Source organism: Drosophila rhopaloa, unplaced genomic scaffold, assembly GCF_018152115.1.
Source record: "Drosophila rhopaloa isolate 14029-0021.01 unplaced genomic scaffold, ASM1815211v1 contig_2, whole genome shotgun sequence".
Classification (NCBI taxonomy): Eukaryota; Metazoa; Arthropoda; class Insecta; order Diptera; family Drosophilidae; genus Drosophila; species Drosophila rhopaloa.
Genome location: NW_025335083.1, coordinates 4,871,152 through 4,897,060, shown reverse-complemented (window position 1 = coordinate 4,897,060; position 25,909 = coordinate 4,871,152). Strand labels below are relative to the sequence as shown.

The 25,909-nt window shown below is 35.7% G+C and overlaps 1 protein-coding gene across 1 annotated transcript in view; it reads right to left on the bottom strand.

Moving 5' to 3' along the window:
• LOC108050577 (protein bunched, class 2/F/G isoform) overlaps positions 1-25,909 on the bottom strand; it is a 109,273-nt gene that overhangs the window by 10,576 nt on the left and 72,788 nt on the right. The window contains 1 exon segment of the mRNA XM_017132302.2: positions 13,981-14,032. Coding sequence (XP_016987791.2) covers positions 13,981-14,032 — 52 coding nt within the window.

Below are 25,909 nucleotides of genomic sequence, written 5' to 3'. Positions count from 1 at the left end.
TTCCGAACCCAAAATATGCTGCTTTTCGGATGATATTCTTTATTTGTTATACTAAAAACCAATATTGGTTTCTTTTAGGCTATAACAAATTGGGTAAGCAAAAATATTTTAAAATATTCAATATTCTTGGCCAGAAAATAAACATTTTAAATGGACACTCACACAATTTATGAGGGCATGTTTATTTGTCTTTACCGCAGCAGAATTACCCGCAACAGGTCATAAAAGAATATTCGAGTACTGGTTTTTGGCCAGGCATCACAGGCAATATTAATGCGTCAGCCGAGACAGGAGAAAAGTAAAAATAAGAGCGCAAATTGCAATTAAATCGTCCGGCTGTTGCAGTTTTGGGCGAGCCATTTAATCGTTTTATGGCGGCAAAGGTTGCAGAAACTCACAGGTAAAAAAATATACAGGTAGGGGCTCGTTCGCTAATTGCATCCGAGTCCGCACAAATTTGTTGTAAAGAGATACGACCACGGCACGTGTGGCTAATTAACTTCTGGCTGAGTGTCGCGCATCGGAAAAATGTCTCGACTTTTCAAGGTTTATACGCTCAGATATTTATGTCTAACATTACTTGGAAATCCTTTCTATACAAACGATTTATTTCGAATATACATATGCATCACTTTCTTGGTTTATTTTTAAGCAGTTTGGTTGAATAGACTTTCATCTTGACCTGAATTTTTCCGATGTCGCTACTTTTTTCTTTTTCTTGCTATTCTCTCTTGTTTATTTTGGTTTAATAATAAAAACTCATTGAATTTGCATTGAATTTGTGTTTGCCTTTTATCCTTGTGACCATTTTTTGTGGTATAATTTAATTGAAACATATTCGGTACACTTTTTTGACAAGCTTTGACTTAAGGACAAACAAGCTAAAAAGAATTAATTAAAAAAAAATGATCCTAATTGAATTAGGTGATATGGAACAGTATAGCGTAACAGATGTTGAAGCCTGTAGATATTTTGTTTTATTTTATTTAAAGTATTTGGAAAACATAAATCAATTTTTCCCTGTTCAGAAATCGGAATGATCTATAAAGGCGTGTAACCCTAAGGAACCACCGAATTTAAAAATCCCAAAAGAAGTTTCGAAAAATGAAAGTATTTGCTGATACCTAACATCCTTGAAAGTAGTTTTAAAAAATAAAAAATTGTGTTCTTGATCACAAAAGCTTTAAGATCTTCGGGCCCCAAATAATTAACATATAGCGTAATTCTTCCCTAATAAGTTTTCCCAGAATACGATTTAAACTATCAAATATTCGGTCGCAAATCAAAAGTTCTTTCTTTCACGCCTTCTAAAAGGGTCTCAAAAACTTGGTAAACAAATGGGCCGAACAAAGAGGAATCACAAAAAAAAAGAAGAGCTTCGCACAAAACAAAATAAAGAGCCCCACAAAAACAACCATTAATGAAAAATTAAAACTCAAAAGCGAACAAAAAAATGCCCACAAATAATCATGAATTATTCAAGGCCAATCGAGGCAGTCACAATAACACTATTTGATATACATAAGTGTGTGGGTATCATTCGATTTGTGTGTTTACTATTTAGTGTTCTGCACCCAAATGGGTCCCTCCTAAAGCTTTCGGCAAAATAGTTCAGTTCAGTTCACCTTCTTTTTCTTACTCACACTTTTCTGTATTCTCTATAAAAAAGGTGTTTACGTTCGGGGACAGCTTTATTAATTTTAAATGTAAACCAGTCATAAAGGGTTCTTAAGATTTCGTTCTTAAAAAATATTATATTTGTATCATGCTCTATTTGGATGATTTCGGGGAAAAGAAAACTAATGCGAAATACCTTAATTATTTTGTTTTGCTAAATATATGTATGGTCTTTATCTATTTTTGGCCATGTCCGAACGGACAGTATGTCTCTTCCACCCTAACAAGAACTATTCAAATGTGTCAACATTATTTTCATTTCTTCAATTAATGTGTGGAATTTTTTGTGGCATTTTCCTCTTTTGTTTTGATTGAAATTTATTCGATTTGTGTGTGGAATAATTTTAACTGTCTTAAAAGAATATCCATATGTATTCAACATGTATATTCAACTGTGTATGGATATGTGTATGTGGGATAACTTATTAACTTACGCCGACCATAGAGCAGCAAAAATAGCTGCCTTATTTTTATGAAATTTTGTTTTGCTTACCTGCAAAGAGAAGAAGCAGAATAAAGAGTGTCAAAAATATGTAAACAAAATAAATGTCGAATTTTTTCTTAGACAAATAAATAATACTGTCAGCGGGAAATTTTATATTGTGTGAATATATCTGCCTAAGAATATAGTAAATATTGTGTTTTGTTTTAAATTCTTAGAATTGCAAATACGAAAAACATTTTCGTAACACGTTTGTAAAAAATGCTGAAAACTGTATCATAACTTAGGTTTTTAAAAATACTGTTGGTACACTTTCCAAAAGAAAGATTCATTGTAAAATATACATTTTTTAAACTGTTTATATTTTTATTTTTATTATTATGAGTTTATTAGTTATATTAACCCGCCTACTCCCATAAAAAAATAAATGAAGATGATGCCATAAGCGCAGATTTATTTTTAGTTTAATTATATATATTTAAAAAACTTTTTAGGAATTATGAATATGTTATTTGCCAGTAATAACTAATTTTTATTGTATATCGGATATTATTAGGGATAACGAGCGAGTGGAATAAAATTATTTAATAGGGAAACTTAAATGATTCGAATCATTTATATTTTTTGGGAATGTTAAGAAATAAATTAACATTCGTGCAAGTTTCCTTTCAAATGTCTGAAAGAAATTTTCCCCCGCCATTCTTAGCCAGACAAATGTTTCTCAATAGGTCTTTAGTTGAGTTATAATGCGGAAGCTAAAGCCGCCACAGTTTTATATGGAGGTCTAAACACACAGGCACACACATATCTCTTTGATATATTTATTGGCGTTTTGTTTTCGTAGCGACCGAGACCAAAGGCGGGGCCATAGCAAAATAGAAATGCTTAAGTCGGAAAAAACTTTCTGTGGGGGCCTCAAATTGCCAGTTTGTTGTTCGTGTTGTTTTAAATGACATATTGGTGTCAATTAAAATGCAAAAGGCCCAAAAATAAAGCCAAAGACAAAGGCAGGGAATAAACAAACAAACCGACACACATTAATCATCAATTGCAAAATCTTTTTTTAAGTTTAACGATAAGAGGGAGAGAGAGATCGCCATGTCTCGGGCCAAACGCGTTTCACGTTGGTGTTCGATCATGGCCAAATTTAAATCATATGTATAAGTCCGACGGAGCCCAGTAAGGTAGGTGTGTCTCGGCCAATTGCCAACGCGCACGCCACGCACACGCAGCGAATTTGTGATTTTCTCAACTCGGCTGAGATCAGCTGGGTCCAGATCAGATCATTTGCAAGTAAGTTGTCGAACAGGTCTCCCAAATAATAAAAAAAAAGCCAACACAATTCGCACCCCAACTGGAATCGATTAACGCATGTATTCAAATCAGTCGATGGCGTTGCCATTTACAATTAATTTATGTCAGCAACGCACTTGAAAATATTTTACAAATGGAAAACTTAATTGGTTGTAGGCATATTGCAAATAATTTGTGTGCTTGTTTTTGCCAGTGATTAATGATTGGATTGGATATTGAAAGGGGTTCCCCTAATTTTTAAAAATCAAATGAACAGAAGCCAGCGGTTTTTATTTCCACGATCGGGCATGATTATTATCTTGATAGACTTCCCTTTTCAGAAGTTACAAAACAGAAAATGTATATTGCCAACCACAATTTTATTACCTCAATTTTGAAACACCACTAAAGAAATCAAAAGCAAAGTAATTGGCCATCCTTGACTCTGAGTAAACCCGAAGCTTATCTGAGATCGTTAATCCATTTTTATATCCCTGTCCGAATTCATTGGCAAATCTATCAGGTAGCCCACATATAAACAACCTACAAACAACCCGCAATTGAACCATTTTAAACTCCGCGAAACTCACTGTGATGTCACTAGCCCAATAAAAAAGCAAGTGCCGCCAAAAAACCGAAAACAAATTCACAAATCGGACCCTGAACCAGACAAATTGCTGCCATCAATTTAACCATAATAAATTAACTTAAAATATATATATACTGGCATAACTGCAAAAGATTAAAGCTTTAGCAAAAAATATAAATTTATTTATACAATTTTAGTCAATTTTCGCATGATTTTTTGGAGGCTGTTTGGTATGTCAAAAAGAAAAGAATTAATTAGGTCAGCAACTGTTTTTGTCATTTCCCAATAACATTTTCATTTTGGTTTTAAACAATTTTCGCGTGAATGAATAATAATTTGCTGACTGGCTGCTTGGCAACACAATTGGAGAATCGAAAAATGGGCAAAAAAAATTGTAAAACTTTAGTGGTTGTCGAGTACAGTTGTGTGTGACAGGTAGACAGCTGATTGACATATTTAGTTGTTGTGCAAAGTGGCACACAGGCCATGGGCCAAAAAAATAATTGTTCACCCGAGGGGAGAAATCGTTTCGGTAGATCACGCCTCTTTTTTTTGGACACACCTCCCACAAACATTTTAGATTTAGTTTAACGACACCAAAGGTCAAAGAGAGCAGGAAGGTCTAGGACAGAGGCTGCCAAACTAAAGTTGAAAAACACTTTTCAGGGTTTCTTGTGTGATTATTTATTATACCCTTGCAGAGGGTATTATAATTTTGGTCAAAAGTGTGCAACGCAGTGAAGGAGACATCTCCGACCCTATAAAGTATATATATTCTTGATCAGGATCACCTCCTGAGTTGATATAGCCATGTCCGTCTGTCCGTCTGTCCGTCTGTCCGTCTGTCTGTTTCTACGCAAACTAGTCTCTCAGTTTTAAAGCTATCGGATTGAAACTTTGCACACACCCTTCTTTCCTTTGCACGCAGTATATAAGTCGGAACGGCCGGGATCGGCCGACTATATCCTATAGCTGCCATATAACTGATTGATCGGAAATGCCATAACTTTCGTGTTTGTAAAGTTAGGAAGTTGGGATTTTCTATGGGTTTTATATTTGGCCAATCAATCCGACCTACCAAATTTCATAAGGATCGGCCGACTATATCCTATAGCTGCCATATAACTGATTGATCGGAAATGCCATAACTTTGGTGTTTGTAAAGTTAGAAAGTTGGGATTTTCTATGGGTTTTATATTTGGCCAATCAATCCGACCTACCAAATTTCATAAGGATCGGCCGACTATATCCTATAGCTGCCATATAACTGATTGATCGGAAATGCCATAACTTTGGTGTTTGTAAAGTTAGAAAGTTGGGATTTTCTATGGGTTTTATATTTGGCCAATCAATCCGACCCACCAAATTTCATAAGGATCGGCCGACTATATCCTATAGCTGCCATATAACTGATTGATCGGAAATGCCATAACTTTGGTGTTTGTTAAGTTAGGAAGTTGGGATTTTCTATGGATTTTATTTTTGGCCAATCAATCCGACCTACCAAATTTCATAAGGATCGGCCGACTATATCCTATAGCTGCCATATAACTGAACGATTGGAAATGCCATAACTTTGTTGTTGTTAAAGTTAGGAAGTTCGGATTTTTTATGAGTATTAAGAATGCATCATATGAATAATTTTGGAGAATATAATTTACAGAGTATTCTGCAAGGGTATATCAACTTCGGCTCCGCCCGAAGTTAGCTTTCCTTTCTTGTTTTTTGTTTACTTTTGATTACCTTTTGTTTTGCTTGATTTATCATCAGCGCACATGTTTGCAAATTAAAAGCGATTAAGAATACATTGAGCTTTGCTTCCTGCATTTTAAAAGCGATTTTTTAATGATTTTTCTCGCCTCATTGTGTAGCGAACAAAGACGGAAGATATCGGCTAGAGTTCAGCGTATATGGCACAAAGGTCAATACTTCTAAGCCACATTTATCACATTTATCACATTGTGTCGGTTTCACTGGGGGATTAACCGAAGACAAACGTTCAAATCGAACGACTGAACATAATGCAATAAATTTTACTTCGTTTTTATTTAACCACAAGCCAAACCAGTTTGTGACGTTCACAAAACTTGTTATACCCTTGCAGAGGGTATTATAATTTTGGTCAAAAGTGTGCAACGCAGTGAAGGAGACATCTCCGACCCTATAAAGTATATATATTCTTGATCAGGATCACCTCCTGAGTTGATATAGCCATGTCCGTCTGTCCGTCTGTCCGTCTGTCCGTCTGTCTGTCCGTCTGTCTGTTTCTACGCGAACTAGTCTCTCAGTTTTAAAGATATCGAATTGAAACTTTGCACACACCCTTCTTTCCTTTGCACGCAGTATATAAGTCGGAACGGCCGGGATCGGCCGACTATATCCTATAGCTGCCATATAACTGATTAATCGGAAATGCCATAACTCTGCTGTTTGTTAAGTTAGGAAGTTGGGACTTTCTATGGGTTTTATATTTGGCCAATCAATCCGACGTACCAAATTTCATAAGGATCGGCCGACTATATCTTATAGCTGCCATATAACTGATTGATCGGAAATGCCATAACTTTGGTGTTTGTAAAGTTAGGAAGTTGGGATTTTCTATGGGTTTTATATTTGGCCAATTAATCCGACCTACCAAATTTCATAAGGATCGGCCGACTATATCTTATAGCTGCCATATAACTGATTGATCGGAAATGCCATAACTTTGGTGTTTGTTAAGTTAGGAAGTTGGGATTTTCTATGGGATTTATTTTTGCCTAATCAATCCGACATATCAAATTTCATAAGGATCGGCCGACTATATTCTATAGCTGCCATATAACTGAACGATTGGAAATGATATAACTTTGGTGTTTTTAAAGTTAGGAAGTTGGGATTTTTTATGAGTATTAAGAATGCATTATGAATGATTTTGGAGAATATAATTTGCAGAATATTCTGCAAGGGTATTTCAACTTCGGCTCCGCCCGAAGTTAGCTTTCCTTTCTTGTTTTAAATTTAACATTGCCGAGAGAAAAATAAAAGCTTTATCAATATCTGACTGAAAGTCAGATTTCTAAGTTTTGACTTAGAAAATGTTTTTGGCAAACATTAGGCATTTTACTGTGGTTTTCAAGTTCCGCATTAAAGCAGACAGGAAACTGGCTGTCAAAGCAGAGAGATGGATGAAAACAACCCCCATTCAAATATTAAAGAGCCAAATTCATTGCCTTGTGATGCGCCGATGATGTCTAATTAATTTTGATATTGAGGAACATTTTTTGGCAGGCAAATTGTTTGCTAATTAAATGCTAATATATGAAAATGAATTTAAAATTTTGTTCATAGGGGCAGGCGCACTTACACCCTCCCTGATATTCAAATTCCCTGATATTTATACCCTTGCAGAGGGTATTATAATTTCAGTCAAAAGTTTGCAACGCAGTGAAGGAGACATTTCCGACCCTATAAAGTATATATATTCTTGATCAGGATCACCTCCTGAGTTGATATAGCCATGTCCGTCTGTCCGTCTGTCCGTCTGTCCGTCCGTCCGTTTCTACGCAAACTAGTCCCTCAGTTTTAAAGATATCTGCTTGAAACTTTCCCAAAAGTTGTCTTTCTATTGCAGGTAGTATATAAGTCGGAACGAGCCGGATCGGCCGACTATATCCTATAGCTGCCATATAACTGAACGATCGGAAAGGCCATAACTTTGGTATTTTTAAAGTTAGGAAGTTAGGATTTTTTATGGGTTTTATATTTGGCCAACCAATCCGACGTACCAAATTTCATAAGGATCGGTCGACTATATCCTATAGCTGCCATATAACTGATTGATCGGAAATGCCATAACTTTGGTGTTTGTAAAGTTAGGAAGTTGAAAATTTCTATGGGTTTTATTTTTGGCCAATCAATCCGACCTTTTAGGTTTCATAAGGATCGGCCGACTATATCCTATAGCTGCCATATAACTGAACGATTGGAAATGCCATTACTTTGTGTTTTTAACGTTAGGAAGTTGGGATTTTTTATGAGTATTAAGAATGCATCATATGAATAATTTTGAAGAATATAATTTACAGAATATTCTGCAAGGGTATTTCAACTTCGGCTCCGCCCGAAGTTAGCTTTCCTTTCTTGTTTTTAATATTTTTAAAAATGGGCTCAACGTCCACTTCACATGCCGACCCTTGGGGTTATTGAAATTCCCTGATAAATTTTTCTAATATACAGACAAAGTTAATTTTCCATAAAGTGCAGATATAGCGCAATTGACTAATGTGTTTTCACTTTATCTCTTCGCTCTGGGCTTTAGTGTATACGTTCTCAAGTCCACTTCTCTGCTTAAATTGTAACCAAAATCTCACTGGTCTAATATTTCGTAAAACAAAATCTGGGCCAATATAAAGTAATAAGATTTTGCTTGTAGAATTTTCATATCTAATAAAACTTGATCATTTAAAAAAAACAATGCACTTTAAATTCCAGAACTCCAGATGTGAAGGCATTCACAGTGCACTTTTGTCCAGTGACGACCGCAGCACCAAATTTGGTTTCGTTTTGCATTTGTATATTATGAAAATTGAGAGCGCTTAGCAACAGTGGCCTGCTGGCAAGCAAACATAAACGAAAATCAACTGCATCGGGTCTACATGTGTGTATATGGGCATATAGACATGTATTGGCGATAAAACTGACCCACTTTTGGAACTGCAATGCACGTACAAACAAAAACAGCGGGTAGCTTGAACGACAATTGCAACTTAAACTAAAGGCTATCTCGTACTCGAACGTCTGGCTGCGAACAAAAAAAAAATGGTTGAACGTCTGGTCTGGTCGAGAGTGTTGAGTTTGGATTTTAGAAGGGGCAGAAGGTGGGCGAAACACGTTTTAACCTAGCACAACAAGGCTCGCTTGCAAACAAAAAACTCTTACACAAAAACCCGAACTTCACACCCAATTGCAAAACACCCACGGATTCAACCTTGAGGGAGAACTACAAAGTTCGATTCGGGGAACTTTGCTCGCATGAACTCTAATTGCAGTGAAAATTTCTCGCTAAATTGTGGAATTTGTGAGTCATTGGGAGTTCGCTGTTGGTGGGAGGTTGGAGGGGTGAGCTCATCGCCGTTTGGGAAATGTTAGCTCATTGCCTTGCTACCTTTCACTGCGCCACTTACCCACTCCCCCCAATTCCTACCGCTTTTCGTCTTGCATTTCGCGTGAATTAAAAGTCGCCGACCTCGACGGAAAGGGGAAAAAACAAAAGGAAAGAATCAAATTTCTTCGGGTTCTAAAGAAATCTCTTCTGGGTATTTCGTGTAAAACGCGTCCACATGTATTATGTTTTACAATAGCCCAGAGATCATCATCCGAGCATTGTGATACTGCACGTTGTGACGCAATTTGAGTCTGAAAAGATGACGTCAGTACGGAGGCTAGTTAGAAAGTCTGATGCATGACATTTAATGTTTGTAATAGATATGATGCAATATTTTGTAAAAGTTCTGTTGTATTTGGATTAAGACTAAAAAATCATTTGTAGGTTACGTTTAATTTATTTTCAGGCAATTGGAAAAATTGGCATTAAAAGTAAATAGATTTTATACGTAATTGAAGAATTTTTTTTTTAAACGGTATTCAGAAAAATCAAAAATTACTTGAAGAGAAATTCATTAGTTATCTATAAATTGCATTGCTTAGAACAACATCTTTTAACAATGGATTTTAAAGCTATTCAGAAACTCGGTAAAGTTCCGATTAGCATTCGATAACTATCGATAACGATACTAAGTTCAAAAGTAAAAGTGAAACATTTTTGTTTTACAGCTTATTTTCCCTATAAATTATCTATCCTTTACAAAAAAAGGATAGGAGGTAGTCCTTTTCAGGTCATCTGATTTCCCTCTTTCGTTTTTTTTTCGTGCTTTGTCTTGAGTCACGAGTCCAACGCTAGAACTATAGCTATAAAATAAAGACCAGACTAGATCAACTGATAGACACGCAGCGGGAGCCTTTGCGGCAGTGCCACGTCTAATTAGCACTTTACTGGTCCGAACCGTTTGGGCTTGGGATGGATAGACTAAGCCACCGAGCGACCGACTGACCGACCTACGATACAGATACAGTATCGATTCTGACGTCAATCGCTTTAAAATTGCGGTGCTGCGCATTGTCAATGCAATTAGACAGACTGGGCGACAGATCATGATACAGCCAGAGATGGATAATGATGCCTTGTACCGACTTGAGCATTGGTTATGGATACTCGGACTTCCCGCCAATGAATCGTTTCGGACAACTGTGATTCCAGCGCCAGTGGGATCATGTAAGAGATCAGGGAAAGGTCTCCATAAGGCACGTGGCCAGAACACGCTGTGGTGTGTCGGAGATAAGCAGCAGTGGTACCCAGACTTAGGCCGATGTTTACCCTATCCTATCCCATAGGTGCCTTTCTGGCGATTCTTGTGTCTGCGTTATGCAATCATCGCTGTTTTCCCTTAACCGATTGTCTGCTATTCTTATCGGCTGATGTCTGGCTGTCGTGGAAAAGTAAATTATTAAACACTATTCTTAAGGCTTGTTTTCCCACTTCGCTATGCCTGAAACTCCCCACACTTGCACAAATATAAGAAGACCGAACAAATCGAGTGGTAAAAACCCAGCACAACCCGACCAGGCCAATGTGTTTATATTTTTATCTTATCTGTCATGCTTTTTATGGTCTTGTTTATGGGTTCTGCATTTTGTTTTTCACTGAAGTTGAAGAATAAACCCAGCTAGGGGCTCGACAAAAGTCAAGCCATTCGATCCGCACATCGGGCGAAATAAAGCTCCATAAATGTCATTAAGTCATTAAGTTGTCTTAGCATTTCGACTTATCATCGTTATCTTGTTGTTTTTCACAACTTTTTCTTTGATTGTTGAGATTGGTTAGGAAATGGTCTTTGGTGTTATGATTTCCAAATTGTAATTAACTTTTTATTGGCCTTTGTAAATATTTTTAAGGAGAAATTCCAAAAGCAAGAGGTTTTATTTGATACAGTGACGCTTTATGTATTTAAATTCCAGTGAAACCTTCATCGCTTACAAAATCCGGCATTATCGCAAACAATAACCCGTCAAGGTTTTGCTTACATATTACCTTGACTAGTCTCTACTATAGCACTTTTAACTGATAAGTCTATTATATTCCATCAGCTTTTATTGTTTGCGACAGTTCAAATCAATTATTAAATATTGGTATAACCTAAAAGCGTTATCACTTTACTCGGGAATAGAACGAACCACTTAATCGTTGGCGCTAGGTTATATACTCTGTGTTTTTGTATTCTTAAAATTAAAATTGTTTTCTTCATCGATTGGCAGTAGTATGAAGAGGGAGAGATTAGCACTCAAATTAGAGCGTGTAAGTGGCTGTCAAGCTCTTTTTATATAGAATATATAGGCTAAAGATTGTACTTCATTGAGTTGTAAAAAATGAGAGAGTTTCCGATCATACTTTCTGGACATGGTAATTTAAATTTACTTCCATATACCGCGACGCAGCAAAATAAAGCACGTCACTGAGATCTTTTGCCTTGATTGATAAGTGATAAAAGGAAAATAAACAAAAACGACCGTTTAAGGAAGCAAAGCGCTTCCGTCCCATTTCTTTACTCGTAAGTACTCGGATTTGAAAAACAGGAAAACGCTGTCGCAAAGAGACCTGCTACAAATAAATTACATATTATTTGACGCGCCTTTGTCGGGCGTAGGCAACAAATGACTAAAAAATGTATCTCTTCTTTCTGACTCAGACAAGGAATTCGGCACAATCCGAATAACCCGCAGTCCGTAATCCGCAATCTGTGTGCTCATGTCCAATTCGTGACAATTGAACCAAACGGAATGAGTTTAAATACTATACATATATATAAAGGCAGATCAAGAAATGGGAAGTGTCCTAAAATATGAATGATATGCGACATCTGCTGGGGTTAGAGAACTTTCCTGAATAAAATTGAGGGTACACCTGGTGGCATATGTATGATACCATCGTCACTTGAGTGTCTTAAATGGATCACTTGTTTTTAATATGTATTATAATTTTATGACTTTTGACAATAAAAAAAGATGAAAAAAAGGCGCAGCTTTTTTTGTCTGGCGGTGTGACACATAAACTATAGAAAGCTGCACAAAGCCAATTTCATTCCGATGATTGAGTTGAGTAATTTCAATAATTATCTCAAAGCAAACACAATTCTTATTTTTCACATTTTTTTCTTTATTTGCTCATGAATTGGCAAACAATTTATGGCATTTTTGAAGTGTGGCATTTGTTGGCTGCCGAGAGATAAGCAATTCACACAGAAAAAACAGTCTGCCATTTTGTAAACAAGGCAAAAGCCTGATAAGCGCCGCCGGGAAGGGAGCTCATAAAAATATCAGCCCCAAAGTCTCGTACACAATTTTATATTATTTCTTTTTGCGCCAAGGTCAAAAGCAACAACAGAATTAAACGCATAAATTCTGTGGCAAACGAGAGTTGAGGGGGTATTGTACAAAATGGAAAGAAAAATTAACGTGCTTGGGGAAAATACTTTCACAAAGTGAAAAAGAGGGAAAACATTTCTAGGTGGTTAGAAAGGAATTCAAAAAAGAAAGAAGAGAATCGAAATGAAATACGTTGGCCCAAAGAAAGTGGGGAGAGCAATTGAATTGACCCAAATGACCATTATGGGTGGCAAGTTGCAACTGCAACAGAGGCAGCCACTGTTTCTCAATTGGATTTCGTGGAAAAGGAAAAGTTGATTGACTTTAAATGAGGCAAAAAAAACACTACTGCATGCTGTGGCCACAACGCAAAATGTGTCATCAAGTTCCGTTTGGAATTTTCTATTAACTCCGCTACTTTGTATAATAAATACACAATTGTGATGAATTATTAAAAGATAAATATGAATTGGGGATAACCAAGCGTTTGAGAAGAGCATACAATTCTCAGAATTATGGTTTTAAAAAGCCAGATTATAATTTTCATGTTCTCTTGTGTTTTTCCAAAGGTATTAAATCGTACGTGTAATTTTTTTGTAAGTTTAATGTTAAATGTGGCTTTAAAATTTATTAACTTGAAGTCATAATTGGCAGATAATGCTTAATCGATTACTGATAGCAAATACTTCCACACTTATTTTCTAGGGTTGGCAACAAATCGGTCTAAATGCAACAAAATATGTTATTTAAACAGTTAACATCATTGAAACTTTTATTTTGCCTGATTGCAAAAGCGATTACAAACTCGATTAGATTGCCTCACTTAAGACCAATTCGATTGTTCTTTGTGTACAGCCGTAAACCATGAATTTCAATGGGTTTTTATTCATAACTCTCGACACAGTTCATTTCAGTTCATTGAAAAAGTCTCAAAACAATTGTCATCTTCTTGGGATTGTTCATTGGTTTGAGAGTCTTGTACTGCCTTTTAATTGGGTCTAAATATAGAATCGTCCACTGAAATGCGTGCTCAGTACTCAGCATGTTCAATTCAATTGAACTAAATTTGTACTTTATACTCGCACAAAGCCGAGAATGAAGGAGGGCCACTTGATAGAATTGTATCTTTTTGTGAGCATGGCGCCCCACTCGAAAATCTTTTTGATGGGCGCTTTTCATATTTCTTGTAGCTATTTATGGATTACTGAGACTGCAGACCTTGTTTAATCGAGATTAAGAATGGACCATCAAGTGTACGCATCATTTGTCTTCAAAAACAACGACTGTTTTCACGGTCAAAAGTTCAAAAACGCTTGAGGCTGACTTTATAATGTTTTCCGTCATTGTTTCTTTGATAAGAATTTTGTATGGCAATTGTAGCCCATTATAAAGATTACCGATTTCATGTTGTTTTTCGAAGTCTTATCAATTTGGCGCTGACAATATTTTATTGTGCTACAGTAATATTTATAATTGCCTCAGATAAAATAATTACAAATTGAATTGAATTTGAACTTACCATTGCCTGCTCGATTTTGTTGTCAATCGCAACTGCACTTGTTCCAGATGCACTGTAATAAATGGGTGAAAAATAATGAAATTAGAATTGAAATATAATGTATTTATATATAGCTAGTTTGCTTTTTTATATTTTTTTGTAACATTGCAAAAAAGCAGAAAAGTTAAGCCTCTTACAACAATTTAAAAACCCCATTATCATGTCAATTTTATATCACTAAAATCATCAGTCTTCTCAATTAAAAACAAATCAAAAACTTATTTTTTAGTTGCCTTTTTGAATGCCTAAAGAGTTTTGCTGAAGACCTTCGAATTGAAGTTATTTTTGGCTATCCGACCTTGCGGATGACAGCCGCAAATTGAGGTCAATAGACAATAAAACTTCCTCCACTTCGCGAAAAAGGAAAAAAAAAAAACAAAGTTCGAATAAAACGCAAATCTCCCCCATCTAATTGCAATGCCAAATAAGCAATTAAATTGTCATAAGACCAAAGTGAAAGATGAATGGTATAAAAAGAGCTTTGCCTTTTGGATCGAATTTAAATCCGATATAATGAATTTTATGCAATCAAATCGAGTTTTCCCCCTACCCCACGATTAAATCAATCAAAAACGGTTCGGCATATTTCTTTAATTACTGAGTGCAAGCAAAAGTGCAAGTTATTAAACCACTCGTTCGATCGATTGACATACAATTAGTTACCTCTGAAAAAACTAGAAAAAGCACAGCGAAATCCAAATTCAAAAATTGATTATATAAAGTAACTCAGTTCTAAAAAATTAAATTTGCCCATGTGTTTTAGGGCTCGACTCGCCTTGAGGTTTAACGAGATTCAAATAAACCCAGATGTGAGCCGGCTTTTTACGGGTTAAAGAAACTTTTCAAGGTCGAAGTCTGATAGTCAAAGTAAAGAACTTTTAAGTGATAATTGTGTCTCAAATGACTTTATGCATCACTTCATTAAAAATCGAACAATGAACTCAGCCAACGCCTTTTCTTTTCATGTCTTTGTTTTTTTGTCTGTCATTTTATCAAACAAAATTGATTCGATTTGTGGTTAAACGAGGACGGAAGCTAACTTCGGCAAGCCGAAGTTTTAATACCCTTGCAGACTTTGACGAAATTGCTAAAAGTGAAAAAGTAGCGAAAGGAATAAGGTATACATAAGTAAACTAGATTTGCATCGTTTCAAGTCAATTGCTTTTATACTGCAAAAATGTCATATACAAAAGGGATACTTTCGCAGCCTTTAACAATTTTTCCTATCTCCTTTAAGATATAGACTTCCGAGCGGCAAGCGCTTTTACCCTAATCAAGATATGCGTAAATAAATAAGAATTGGAAAATTTTATGTTAGTAGCTTACACACTGCGCGAAATATTCTGATAATCATCAAATTTGGAACGATTTCACCCTATTGTTCCTATGGGAGCTATAGGATATAGACGTCCGATCAGCACGCGCTTTTACCTTGATGAAGGAATGCATAAAAAATATACGATTTGAAAAAATGTACAGCAATAGCTTTTACACATCGCGAAATATTCTGAAAAACATCAAATTTGGACCGATTTTACCCTATTGTTCCTATGGGAGCTATAGGATATAGACGTCCGATCGTCACGCGCTTTTACCCTGATCAAGGTACGCATAAAAAAATAAGATTTGGAAAGATTTATGTCAATAGCTTTTACACTGCGCGAAATATCCTAAAAATCATTAAATTTTAACCGATTTTACCCTATTGTTCCTATGGGAGCTATAGGATATAGACGTCCGATCGTCACGCGCTTTTACCCTGATCAAGGTATGCATAAAAAAATACGATTTGTAAAGATTAATGTCAATAGCTTTTACACTGCGCGAAATATCATAAATTCTTGCAAGATATATCCAATTGTTCCTATGGGAGCTATAGGATATAGACGTCCGATCGGGGCGATTTTCAAACTTGATCTGCGTACACATGTTTTAGGACGATTGTGAAAGTTTCAGATCGCTAGCTTTTAAACTGAGCTCGCAAACGGTATTGAAACAGACGGACAGACGGACAGACGGACATGGCTATATCGACTCCCCTATTGATCCTGATCAAGAATATATATACTTTATGGGGTCGGAAACGTCTCCTTCACTGCGTTACAAACTTCTGACCAAAATTATAATACCCTCTGCAAGGGTATAAAAATTTATGCCATACGCAATAATTTCTAATTATAGAAATGGCATGATATATAGAAAGATATGAGTGTGTCATCAAATTAGATGGCTTAATCGATAGTTACACATATGTGAAATAATAAACTAATGAATCATTTGAAAGCAATTCTAATAAGATTCCTTAAAAAGAGGTTAGCAACCGTAAATGATTTTTGAGGCGTGATTGAGATATATAGACACCGGAACTTAAAGAAACTTTATTAAATACATAATTATTGTCTCTTATATAAAAAATACTTCAAAAATTATGCAGAAACTCTGGAATTCCTTGCTTTATACCAACAACGACTCCGACCTCAACTATAATACCATTTGCGAGGATATACAAATTCACTTTTATGATTAACACATCGTGCTGTTGATACTTTCGCTGGAATGCTTTTCATTTATATGAATTGGAATGGAATAATATCGGGTGGTTGGGATGGATTTGCAGCGTGCAAAACAATTAAAGTCAGTGGAAGTCGACTGGGTAATAAAGAACGAGACGAGGGGCAGCCTCAGGACAGAATTACGAGAGTTTCGTTTTCGAAAACAGACGGGGAAACTTATGATCTACCCCCTGAGTCAGTCGACAAGGACGAAAGGCGAACAGTTTCTTAACCTGCCAGAAGAGTCAAGGGAACCAAGTTTACGACTTTCTATATCATCACTTGCCTTGCTTGCGAAAAACAAGGCGGGAAAAAGTAAAAGTCTCGCCTTTGCATCCAGACGAGCGAGTGCAATGACTCATGTCGTGACTTTTGTTCTTTCTTTGGGCTATGGGCACAAACAAAAGCCAGAATAATAAAATAAAATAACATTTATTCGCCAATGTCATTGCGGACACCGGTCAATGGCGTTTTTATGGTTGAAGTACTTTTTGGTGGGCACCCGGAGTTTTTGGCGAAAATTGGGCTTTTCGAATGGCCATTAATTGTAATTTATTCGGCAATTTTAACAGATTACACACCTATTTAATTTGAGGTGAATGGGAATACTACAATTTCAAGTAAGAATTCAGTTAAGTTAAAAACTTTTAAGTACACATTGTAAAAAAAATTTAGTTGTCATTTTTTTAAATTTTATAAAATAAAACATCTGTTTTATAAGTTGTCCTTAGCTATAAATATTAATCTTCGGATAGAAAACAAACATGTCATAAAAAAAAATATAATAATTAGTAAAACTTCGTGAAATAGACATGTACATGTTTGTTTTCGCGACTCAGATGAAAAAGGGATCGGATGACACTATCCTATTACTGCCTATAGTATCTTAAAACAGATTATTTTTCGTTCCCTAAACCCAAAAAACGAATAGTCCCCAAATCGAAATGTTTTTAAATAGGAGGGCTTTCAAATTAAAGTACTTAAAAGTTGTTTTTACAAACTAAATCGAATTACAAATAAATTAAAGCATTTCACTTTTATCTTTATAACTAACTCGACTATTGTACCTAATTACTAAACTACATCTTTCACGCACAGCTGGTGGTAGCACCATAATCATTAGAGCAGCAATTGTTAATTGGCTTTTCTTAGAATCTCACCAGCTGTTATCAGCGTGAAGTCAGTAAAATAATGTTAGAAATGAGAAGCAAACCAACTTGGCCAAAGCATGGGAGACAAAACAAAATAAAGAAAGGGCAAGCACAGGCAAGACAAATAATAAATATTGGTACGAGTGTGGAAAGAAGGCAAAAAATCACGCGACGGACAAAAAAATGAAAGCCACACACATTATAAACACATTTTCGTTATACAAACGAAGAGGAAGAAATAAGAGAGGGGAGAAAAGTGCAAAGTTTATAAAGGTTCAAACGCCGCAATCGAACGCTCATAAAAATAAGAGTGATGTCATTTATTTATTTACTTTTTTGCTTCTGTTTTTCGTGCTAATTTAAAGATTATTTAGGTATTTATTTGAGACTCGGCTGTCTGTGCATAGTGATTAGCTTTGGGGCTTATTTATCAGATCACGTGATGAGAAGTATTTATGTTACCTAAAGAGAAAAATGTGTCAGTGACTAAAAACAAAATGCAAATAAAAACTAAATTAATGCAAAGTAAACAAAAAAGGCGGCTTACGGCTTTTAAGAATTTAAATTTAAATTATTGCTTGTTTAATAACAAAAACTTGCTGTGTTTATATTTCAAAAGGGGACTTGTTAATTAGTATCTGCTTATCGCTTCGTTTGTTTTCTGTATTTTGCAGTTGGCGCCACTCGTAGACCTCACACTTTTCTTTTGGCACTTGTTTTGACTGGCAATTGCAGAAGTCGAATTACACGATGCCAATGAGTTTTTCGAATCCAATCGAATTAATCTGAATATGCGCATTTTCTGTGAATGAAACTTTGGCAAAGTGCCAGGCTAATCCCTTGATGAAAGTCGCTGCTCTTTGGCATTTTCGCATTGGCTATTTTCATTCAAAATATCAGGATTCGACGATTTTTCACACGAGTCCAAACTGATTTGTGCATTTTCGAAATTTTAAACTTGCGGATGCCGATTCTGCTATTCTCCTTATAAATACAAATTGCTAACCAGGCAAATACCGTGCGCTGACGCGGCAAAATCACACAATGCATAGTAAAAACAGATATCGAAATTGCGATCAGGCATTTGGCTGATGTAAGCGAAAGGAGAACTCGGCATATATATTCATGCCATCTTCGCAAATCCGAATCCGTCGAAAACTTCCCGTCACTCGGGCACGGCATTTTGTGAAGTGTTTATTTGCATTTTAGGGACTCAAGAGCCGGGAACGATGACACCGAGTTTACGACTCCAGGAAGTTGGCGAACGAAAACAAAAGACATCGTAAAATTGTTTAGCAAAATAGAAACAATAAACAGTTGAAAAACGGGATGTGGGTTTTCTAACAAAGTTGAACGCATGAAGAAAGTATTTGAAGTAGGATAAGAGTATTTAACATTACAAATTAGTTAAAACAAGTATTGTGCCTTTTGTTTTCTTCTAATCATATTATTTTTGACCCCTAGCCTCAAAAAAATGACAAAGATTTTTCACAAAGAAAAACAATAACGACAACTATAAAATGGAATTTTAAAAATATAAAGTCTAATTAATGAGGGAATAAAAAAAAATATTGCCCTTGACCCAAATAAATTCGAAATCTTGAAAATGCGAAAAAATACGCAAATGAAAAAAGTATCTATATATAGAAAGGGCGAAAAAGGTTCAAAAATATAAAAAAGCTGGCTAAAAAAACCGTTGAAAAGAGAGTCGAAAAAGAGTAAATTGAAATTCCGGCGCGACGAAGTGGTCCAAGACCAAGACCGGTTCACTTTACCGCCTTATTGTAGGAAGCCTTAAAGTGCCAACGAAACCACCGAAGAAATGTCGCCAACTTGGCAGGCTTCATAGCTTCTCGTGGCCCCCTCTTCCTGAATTTTCCCCGCCCATGCTAACGCAACTTTGCAACAAGTTGCCTAACTGGACGTAACGGACAAAAACAAAATGAGGTCAGCGCAAAAAATAGTATTTTATCCAACTAACGATGCGTTGGCCCGTTTTCCGATGATGTAAGGCCCCATAGACAGGAAGCAGGCGATAACCAGTCTTTTACATATAATTCGATTATTCGGTACTGTTGGGAGTTGATATGAAGTTGATCTGACGTGAGATTTGCCCAGCAATTCATTGGGAAATCTGTGTCTAATCTGCCAAATTTGATACAGATTAATTTTTAAGACACATTTGCTTTTATGGAAATTAAAATAAAATGTTGTTATCACACCTACATATATACGTATACTTTTCCTATCCCAAACCAACTACCCATAACGGACATTTATAGTCTCTTATCCAACCCGAACTAAATTTACCTATATAATTAGAGAGAAAGGCGCCGCCGACTTATCTAACCGATAAATATTTATGTATGCATATAAAATCAACACTTATTCTCGCCATCTACAACTTAGCACCTTGAAGTTAAATTTGCCATCGGATGTGCCTTACTTAGATCTGATAGAAGAGATGCGTTGCTATGCACGGGTTATAATATGGGATCCATTGTGGATCATTATGATGTCTGGGCTGGCTAATTGATTATCAATATTTCCTAAGCTGAGAATCACATCAGCTAGGGATCGGAAGTATATATTGTCGCCATCTATTTATAGTCATCTGATCAATTGTCGTTTGCTCACTTGTCTAGTTTCGTTTCCTTTTCTAGTAGTTCACACAAATTTGCTTAAATAAGATGCCATCAATTTGACGGTTTACCATAAACAATCATTGGAGACATCTAAAATTAGTCACATATTGGTTTGTCAATCATCCGGTGATAGATAACTTTTTTCTGATTGAATAAGATGATGTGTGATTAGTACTTTGAACGACCACTAAATGTCTATTTAGCATCATAGTTCAAAGCAAGTGCAGTGTTCCAAATCAGATTTGAATAAGCTAATGAAGATTACTAATATTATACTAACATGTATGGTAACAAAACCTACACCTAACAATTAGAAACTCTCAGTTAAAAATTTAGGTAAAGATATCTTAGGTTTCAACATAATACGTACTTTAAGCTTGCGCAATTTATTTTATAGTCATATAAAAAATCCTAAGCCGTGTAAATTTCCCAAGCTTTGAAGAACTGAGCTAAAAATAGAAACTCCCCATATAAACAGTTCCATAAAAGGTTCCACCTAGTAGCTTATTTAAGCAAACTGCCCCGCTGGAAACAATTTTATCTCAAAGATAATTCCGTTTGTCAACAAAAGTAAAACGAGCTACTGTTTTTCCCAACACACTGAAATCCCTAGCCAAATAGCTTTTATCTTGGGATGACCTCTTCACCAGTTTGTTATCAGCTTCGACAATAACCCCACCTTATTTAACCAATACTTCAACATGCTTTTTTTTTAAATTGGAATTGGAATATTAGAACGGTTACATGGGTTTTATGAACCAAAAACATTTTTTCTTTATTTCAATATTATTTAAGAATTTTTTCTTGAATTTTTAAGATAAGGCAGTTTTTTCTGGGGAACATGATTTAGTTCCCAAAATTTAACAATTTAATAAATATATAGAAATAAAAAAAATTGTAATTCGGTAATGTAAGGAATACTTTTCTGTTAATCCCAGTTGGACATTTATAAATATATTTTCGGGCTTTAATATTTTTATTTTTGTCAAAGTTTTTTATCAGGATAATTTTTTCCCATACTCACTCTGGCAAAAAGTAATCGATATATTTCATAACGACTTCGCGAACGGGATCCTGTTGCTTGCCCGAAATACTTGGATACATATCGAAATCCATTTTGCTGACGGTATTAATATTATTGTTGTTATTGCTGCCGGTTTCAGCTTTCATTATCGATACTACGATAGTTGAATGCGTTTCGTAAACCGTTTTTTTAAGTTGGAAGAACTTTTTTTAAAGCTAAGCTAGCAATGATATGTTTGGAGTTTGGTTAGTATTTTTGATTTTCTAATATGACAAATTTGTTTGGGGAGGTCGCAGCTGCTTCTTCTTATTAGATATATACACACACTTTCGGGAGAGCGGCAACGACAACTGGTTTTAGTGTTTGTGTGTGCAAACAGTTAATTGGATTCTCTTTTTTTATCAGCTTCCCTTTTAATGAGTTTCACTTGCAAAACACATGTATTTTAGGTGTTCGTTTGTAGGCCTATTTTTATGTTTTAACACCAAACAAACAAAACAACTAACTGAGCTGCGGAGCTCTTTTATTTATGCGCTGAGAGAGGTACTTTTTGAGAGACTGAAGTCTCTCACCTCTCTTTTGCTGAATGCGCTTCTTGCTTATTCAGCAACTCCGCCTGTCTCTCTCTCTGCTTTCTCTTCTGCTCTCTCTCACTGAGTGAAAATGTTAAAAATGCGCGCGAGACGTTTTTCGCCGTTTTTTCTCGGTTTTTTTTTGTATTCAGTAAAGTGTCTGGCTTTGCCAATTGTTTAGGCTGCTGTTGTAAACAATTTCGCCAGCTTTTGTTCTTTTTTGGGTGAAACTGTTTCCCCTTCTTCTCTTCTACACAGACTGCAACACAGGAGCACGAACAAAAATAAGTATTTTCACACAATTAACAATATAGCAACGGAATAAAATAAAAGCCCAAGCGACTAAAGCGATTCGAAGTTGTAACTTCAAGGCGATTTTCGTGTTTGAATGGAAAGAGCATAACTGAAAATGTTGACGTCGAATCGCAGTCGCCGCCTCTGCCGCTGCGAGAGAGAGGCACGGCAGAGAGCCAGCAAGAGAGCTCAACATGCAGCGGCACAAGCAAAAACAATAGCTTTATGGTGGTGGCTTTTTAAGTTTGGAAGTTAGTAAGGTGGGGAGGGGAGAGCGCGACTTTCAGAGAGCCGCAAACTGAAGCTGAAAGTTGTTTTTGCAATAAATGCAGAGTCGCTGTGAGCACAACAAAGCAAAGCTTGGAAGTTAAAGTGGAGCTTGAAATAAAACGTCGCTCAGAAAATCTTCAAAAATATTTCAAAACAAATGTTTTTAATGCCGACTAAGCTCGTTATAAAAAACCATAGCAAAAAAATCAAATGTTTGAATTAAGCCTTTCAAGTTAAGGTCATGATTGCACTGCAGAAAATTTTATTTCGAAAAAAATATACTATATATATAAAATTATACTAAAGCAGGCAAATAACAAGATTTAAAGCATTTACACATATTTCTACAAGCTTTTTGGAGCTTTGTAAATAAATTTCTAGTCAAATTCTTATTTAGTCATTTTTAGCTGCGACATCAGAAATTTTGCACAGCTATTTTCTAGACCAAATAAACATAAGAATATGCTGATCTATTTGTTTATTTTTTGAGTTAACCCAAAAAAGCTTTTTGTATCTTTCAAACTGTGAAACTTTATTCCAACCTGCCCAGATGATTGCAATTTAAAGGGCTTTCCATACAAAGGCTTCACTGTCTTATTGTCCGAGCTCTATGTATGTACCTAAATTACGGAACCCTTTTTAGAGAGCGATTCGCCGCGATATTTCCATTTCCGAACCACGTTTTCTCTGGGTCGCGTTTAGACCAAGCAAAATATGCATGAACAATAAACAAACAAACAAGCAATATAAACACGGAGGACCCCGAAAAAAGCAGCAGACAAGGCAAACGAATCTTTCCAATCAGATAATTTATGAGAGGAGAGAGTCCAAAACTCCCACACTCTCTGCCATAAACACACGCACACATGGAAGGTTAAAAAGCAACATGGCTGCTTTATCGAAAGCTTTTTAGCTGAATTTCAGATACGGAGAGCAGAAACCATACAAATGTGGTCTTGTCAGCAGAGAGCAGTGAGTGAGAGAGCGCGTGGTGTAACGGCAAAAGAACTTTTGAAATCCAGTGAAGCGATGCAGCAGCAGCATCAGCGTCCGAAAGAGACAGCGAGAGACTCTCTATGCCACTTGACTATGACAAGTTGCCACGTTGAAGGCTCAATAACCCGTGTGCTAACTGTAGATTCGTGGGGCAACCGGCCGCTAACCCACCACCCACAGCGAAAAGAGTTTTTCCATATACCTGAGTATTTTCTGACGCTGTTGCTTTGTGTTGTATAAAAAATATGACAAATATAATATATAAACGTGCATATTTCCATTAAAATCACATGTTTCTTGTTTACGGGATTATTGGGGGTGTTTACTTCGTTTAAATCTTGGAAACACTTATGCTCATTAATTAAAATGTACATCAAAGACATAAACGAGCTCATTTTTTATAAATTACCTTGATAAATAGGTAATTCTAATGTTGTTGCTATAAAAGTACAGTTCAACAAGAACAAAGCAGTAATCAATGAACTTATTTAAAAATACAGTTACACTGCACAAATAAACTGCATACCAATATGACAGCTAAGGATATAGTCAGCCGATTTTGATATAAATTGAAGAATTGGTTCGAAACAACAAAAATATTATTTTCGACATTAGAAGCCATATACACGCAGGTTTCTTCAAACATAACACAATCAACAGATTTGAACCTATTATTCCGGTGGCAGCTTTCGGATTTGATTTCCGATCAGACACAATTTTCAAAAATATAAATAAGTGAAAACAAATTAATACTTTTCAACATACAAATAAATTACAGAAAATTCTTATTTTTTATTTTGGGTGTGCAAGATAGTATAAGTACATATATTAATTAAACGAATTTTATTATGTTATTCAATGGTTTTACAAATTACATTATATTGTATTGTATTGTACCACGAACTAACTGGCAATAATTTTATTTTACCAAATCTTCCATTAAAAGCCAGTCTTCGTTTTCTTAACATCTAAAAGCTTACCCACTTCGACATTGGATACTAAAATTTATTACAGTCAATCAAACTCACCTGTAAAAGAAAAGAGAAAAATGATTAATAAATTGTGTTATGTATGTACAATTAAATTTAATTTTAATTATTCCCTTGGAAATCTTGGCTATTCCGCCTGTTCTCTTTCGCAATTTTAATATATTTGTCGGCATTTTCTTATTTTACGACTTTTGCAACACCCCATTTGGAAATCCCATCGAGAAAAGTTTATTTGGTCACGCAATGAAAACTTAGGTGATGAAAGAAAAAGAAATGTTGAGCATAATAATTCACGTGTAATAAAATTGTGAAAATTTGTATAACATTAAATTAAATTTAATACAAAAAACATCTAAGATTTTCATAACATTTTTAAATAAATAATATTTTTAAAAACCTGACCTGAATTGATCCCATTTACCTTGATTTCCGTAGCCCCATTATTTGCGTTTAACAAGCGTTCCCGCTTGATTTAAACCAAAATAAAGTAAAAATATCGAAAATATGCTAATTATTTGTGCAAATTGTTTTTTGCCAGCTGAAAAATAGGTGCAAATAAAAGCAACAAAGGCAATATTTGGTATTCATGGCAGACAGCGGAGAGCGTGTGCCAATCCCCGACGAAAAAACATGAAAACATACCACAAGTGTAACCCAGCAATACCGATATATTGCTGGGCCGTCCTGTTAATGGGTGTTATTTTGGTGTCTGATTTTATTGGGTGGTAAACAGCTGGGCGACTGTTGGTTTTTCGCACAAAACAACATCGCTGTGTGGTTCGGGCCACTCCCCGACAATTAGCGAAGGCGCTGGCATTAGAGAAAAGCCCAGAGATCTGCACGGTTGGCAACATGTTGCTAGCCGGACTAAGCCCGGCCAGCAAAAACAACAATTGTGTAACACAAAACAGTGCCTAATAACTGTGAACACTGCGGAGCGGACGGTGAGACAAACCCACAATAAGATAGATGGATATTTCCAGGCATTGTCTTGTTGTTGCTATGAAAATGAACAACCCGAAAGCAATACATACATATAACAACATTTAATCGCTTGGCTTGAGGCGCCGCCGTCTTAGCCGCATCTCTGTATACCCTGTTCGTAGAGTCCATAGACTTGGGTTTCTCAGAGTGTTAGAAACTAGGCGTTATAGATTGAAGTAAGTGTAATTTGAAGGTAAAAAGGTTATTTACAGCAGTACATAGCTTTAAGTCATAAATAGCTTGATGAAGTACATTTCCATTTATACTTTAATTTATGGGTGAAGTGAAATTATAAATTCCTCAGAATATTTCAGAACTTTGAGTTATAGCTACTTTTGGAGCTTCAAATAAATTTAAGCTCAACATCAATAGTAAATAATAACAGTTCTGATTAATAACTAGCTCATTAAATA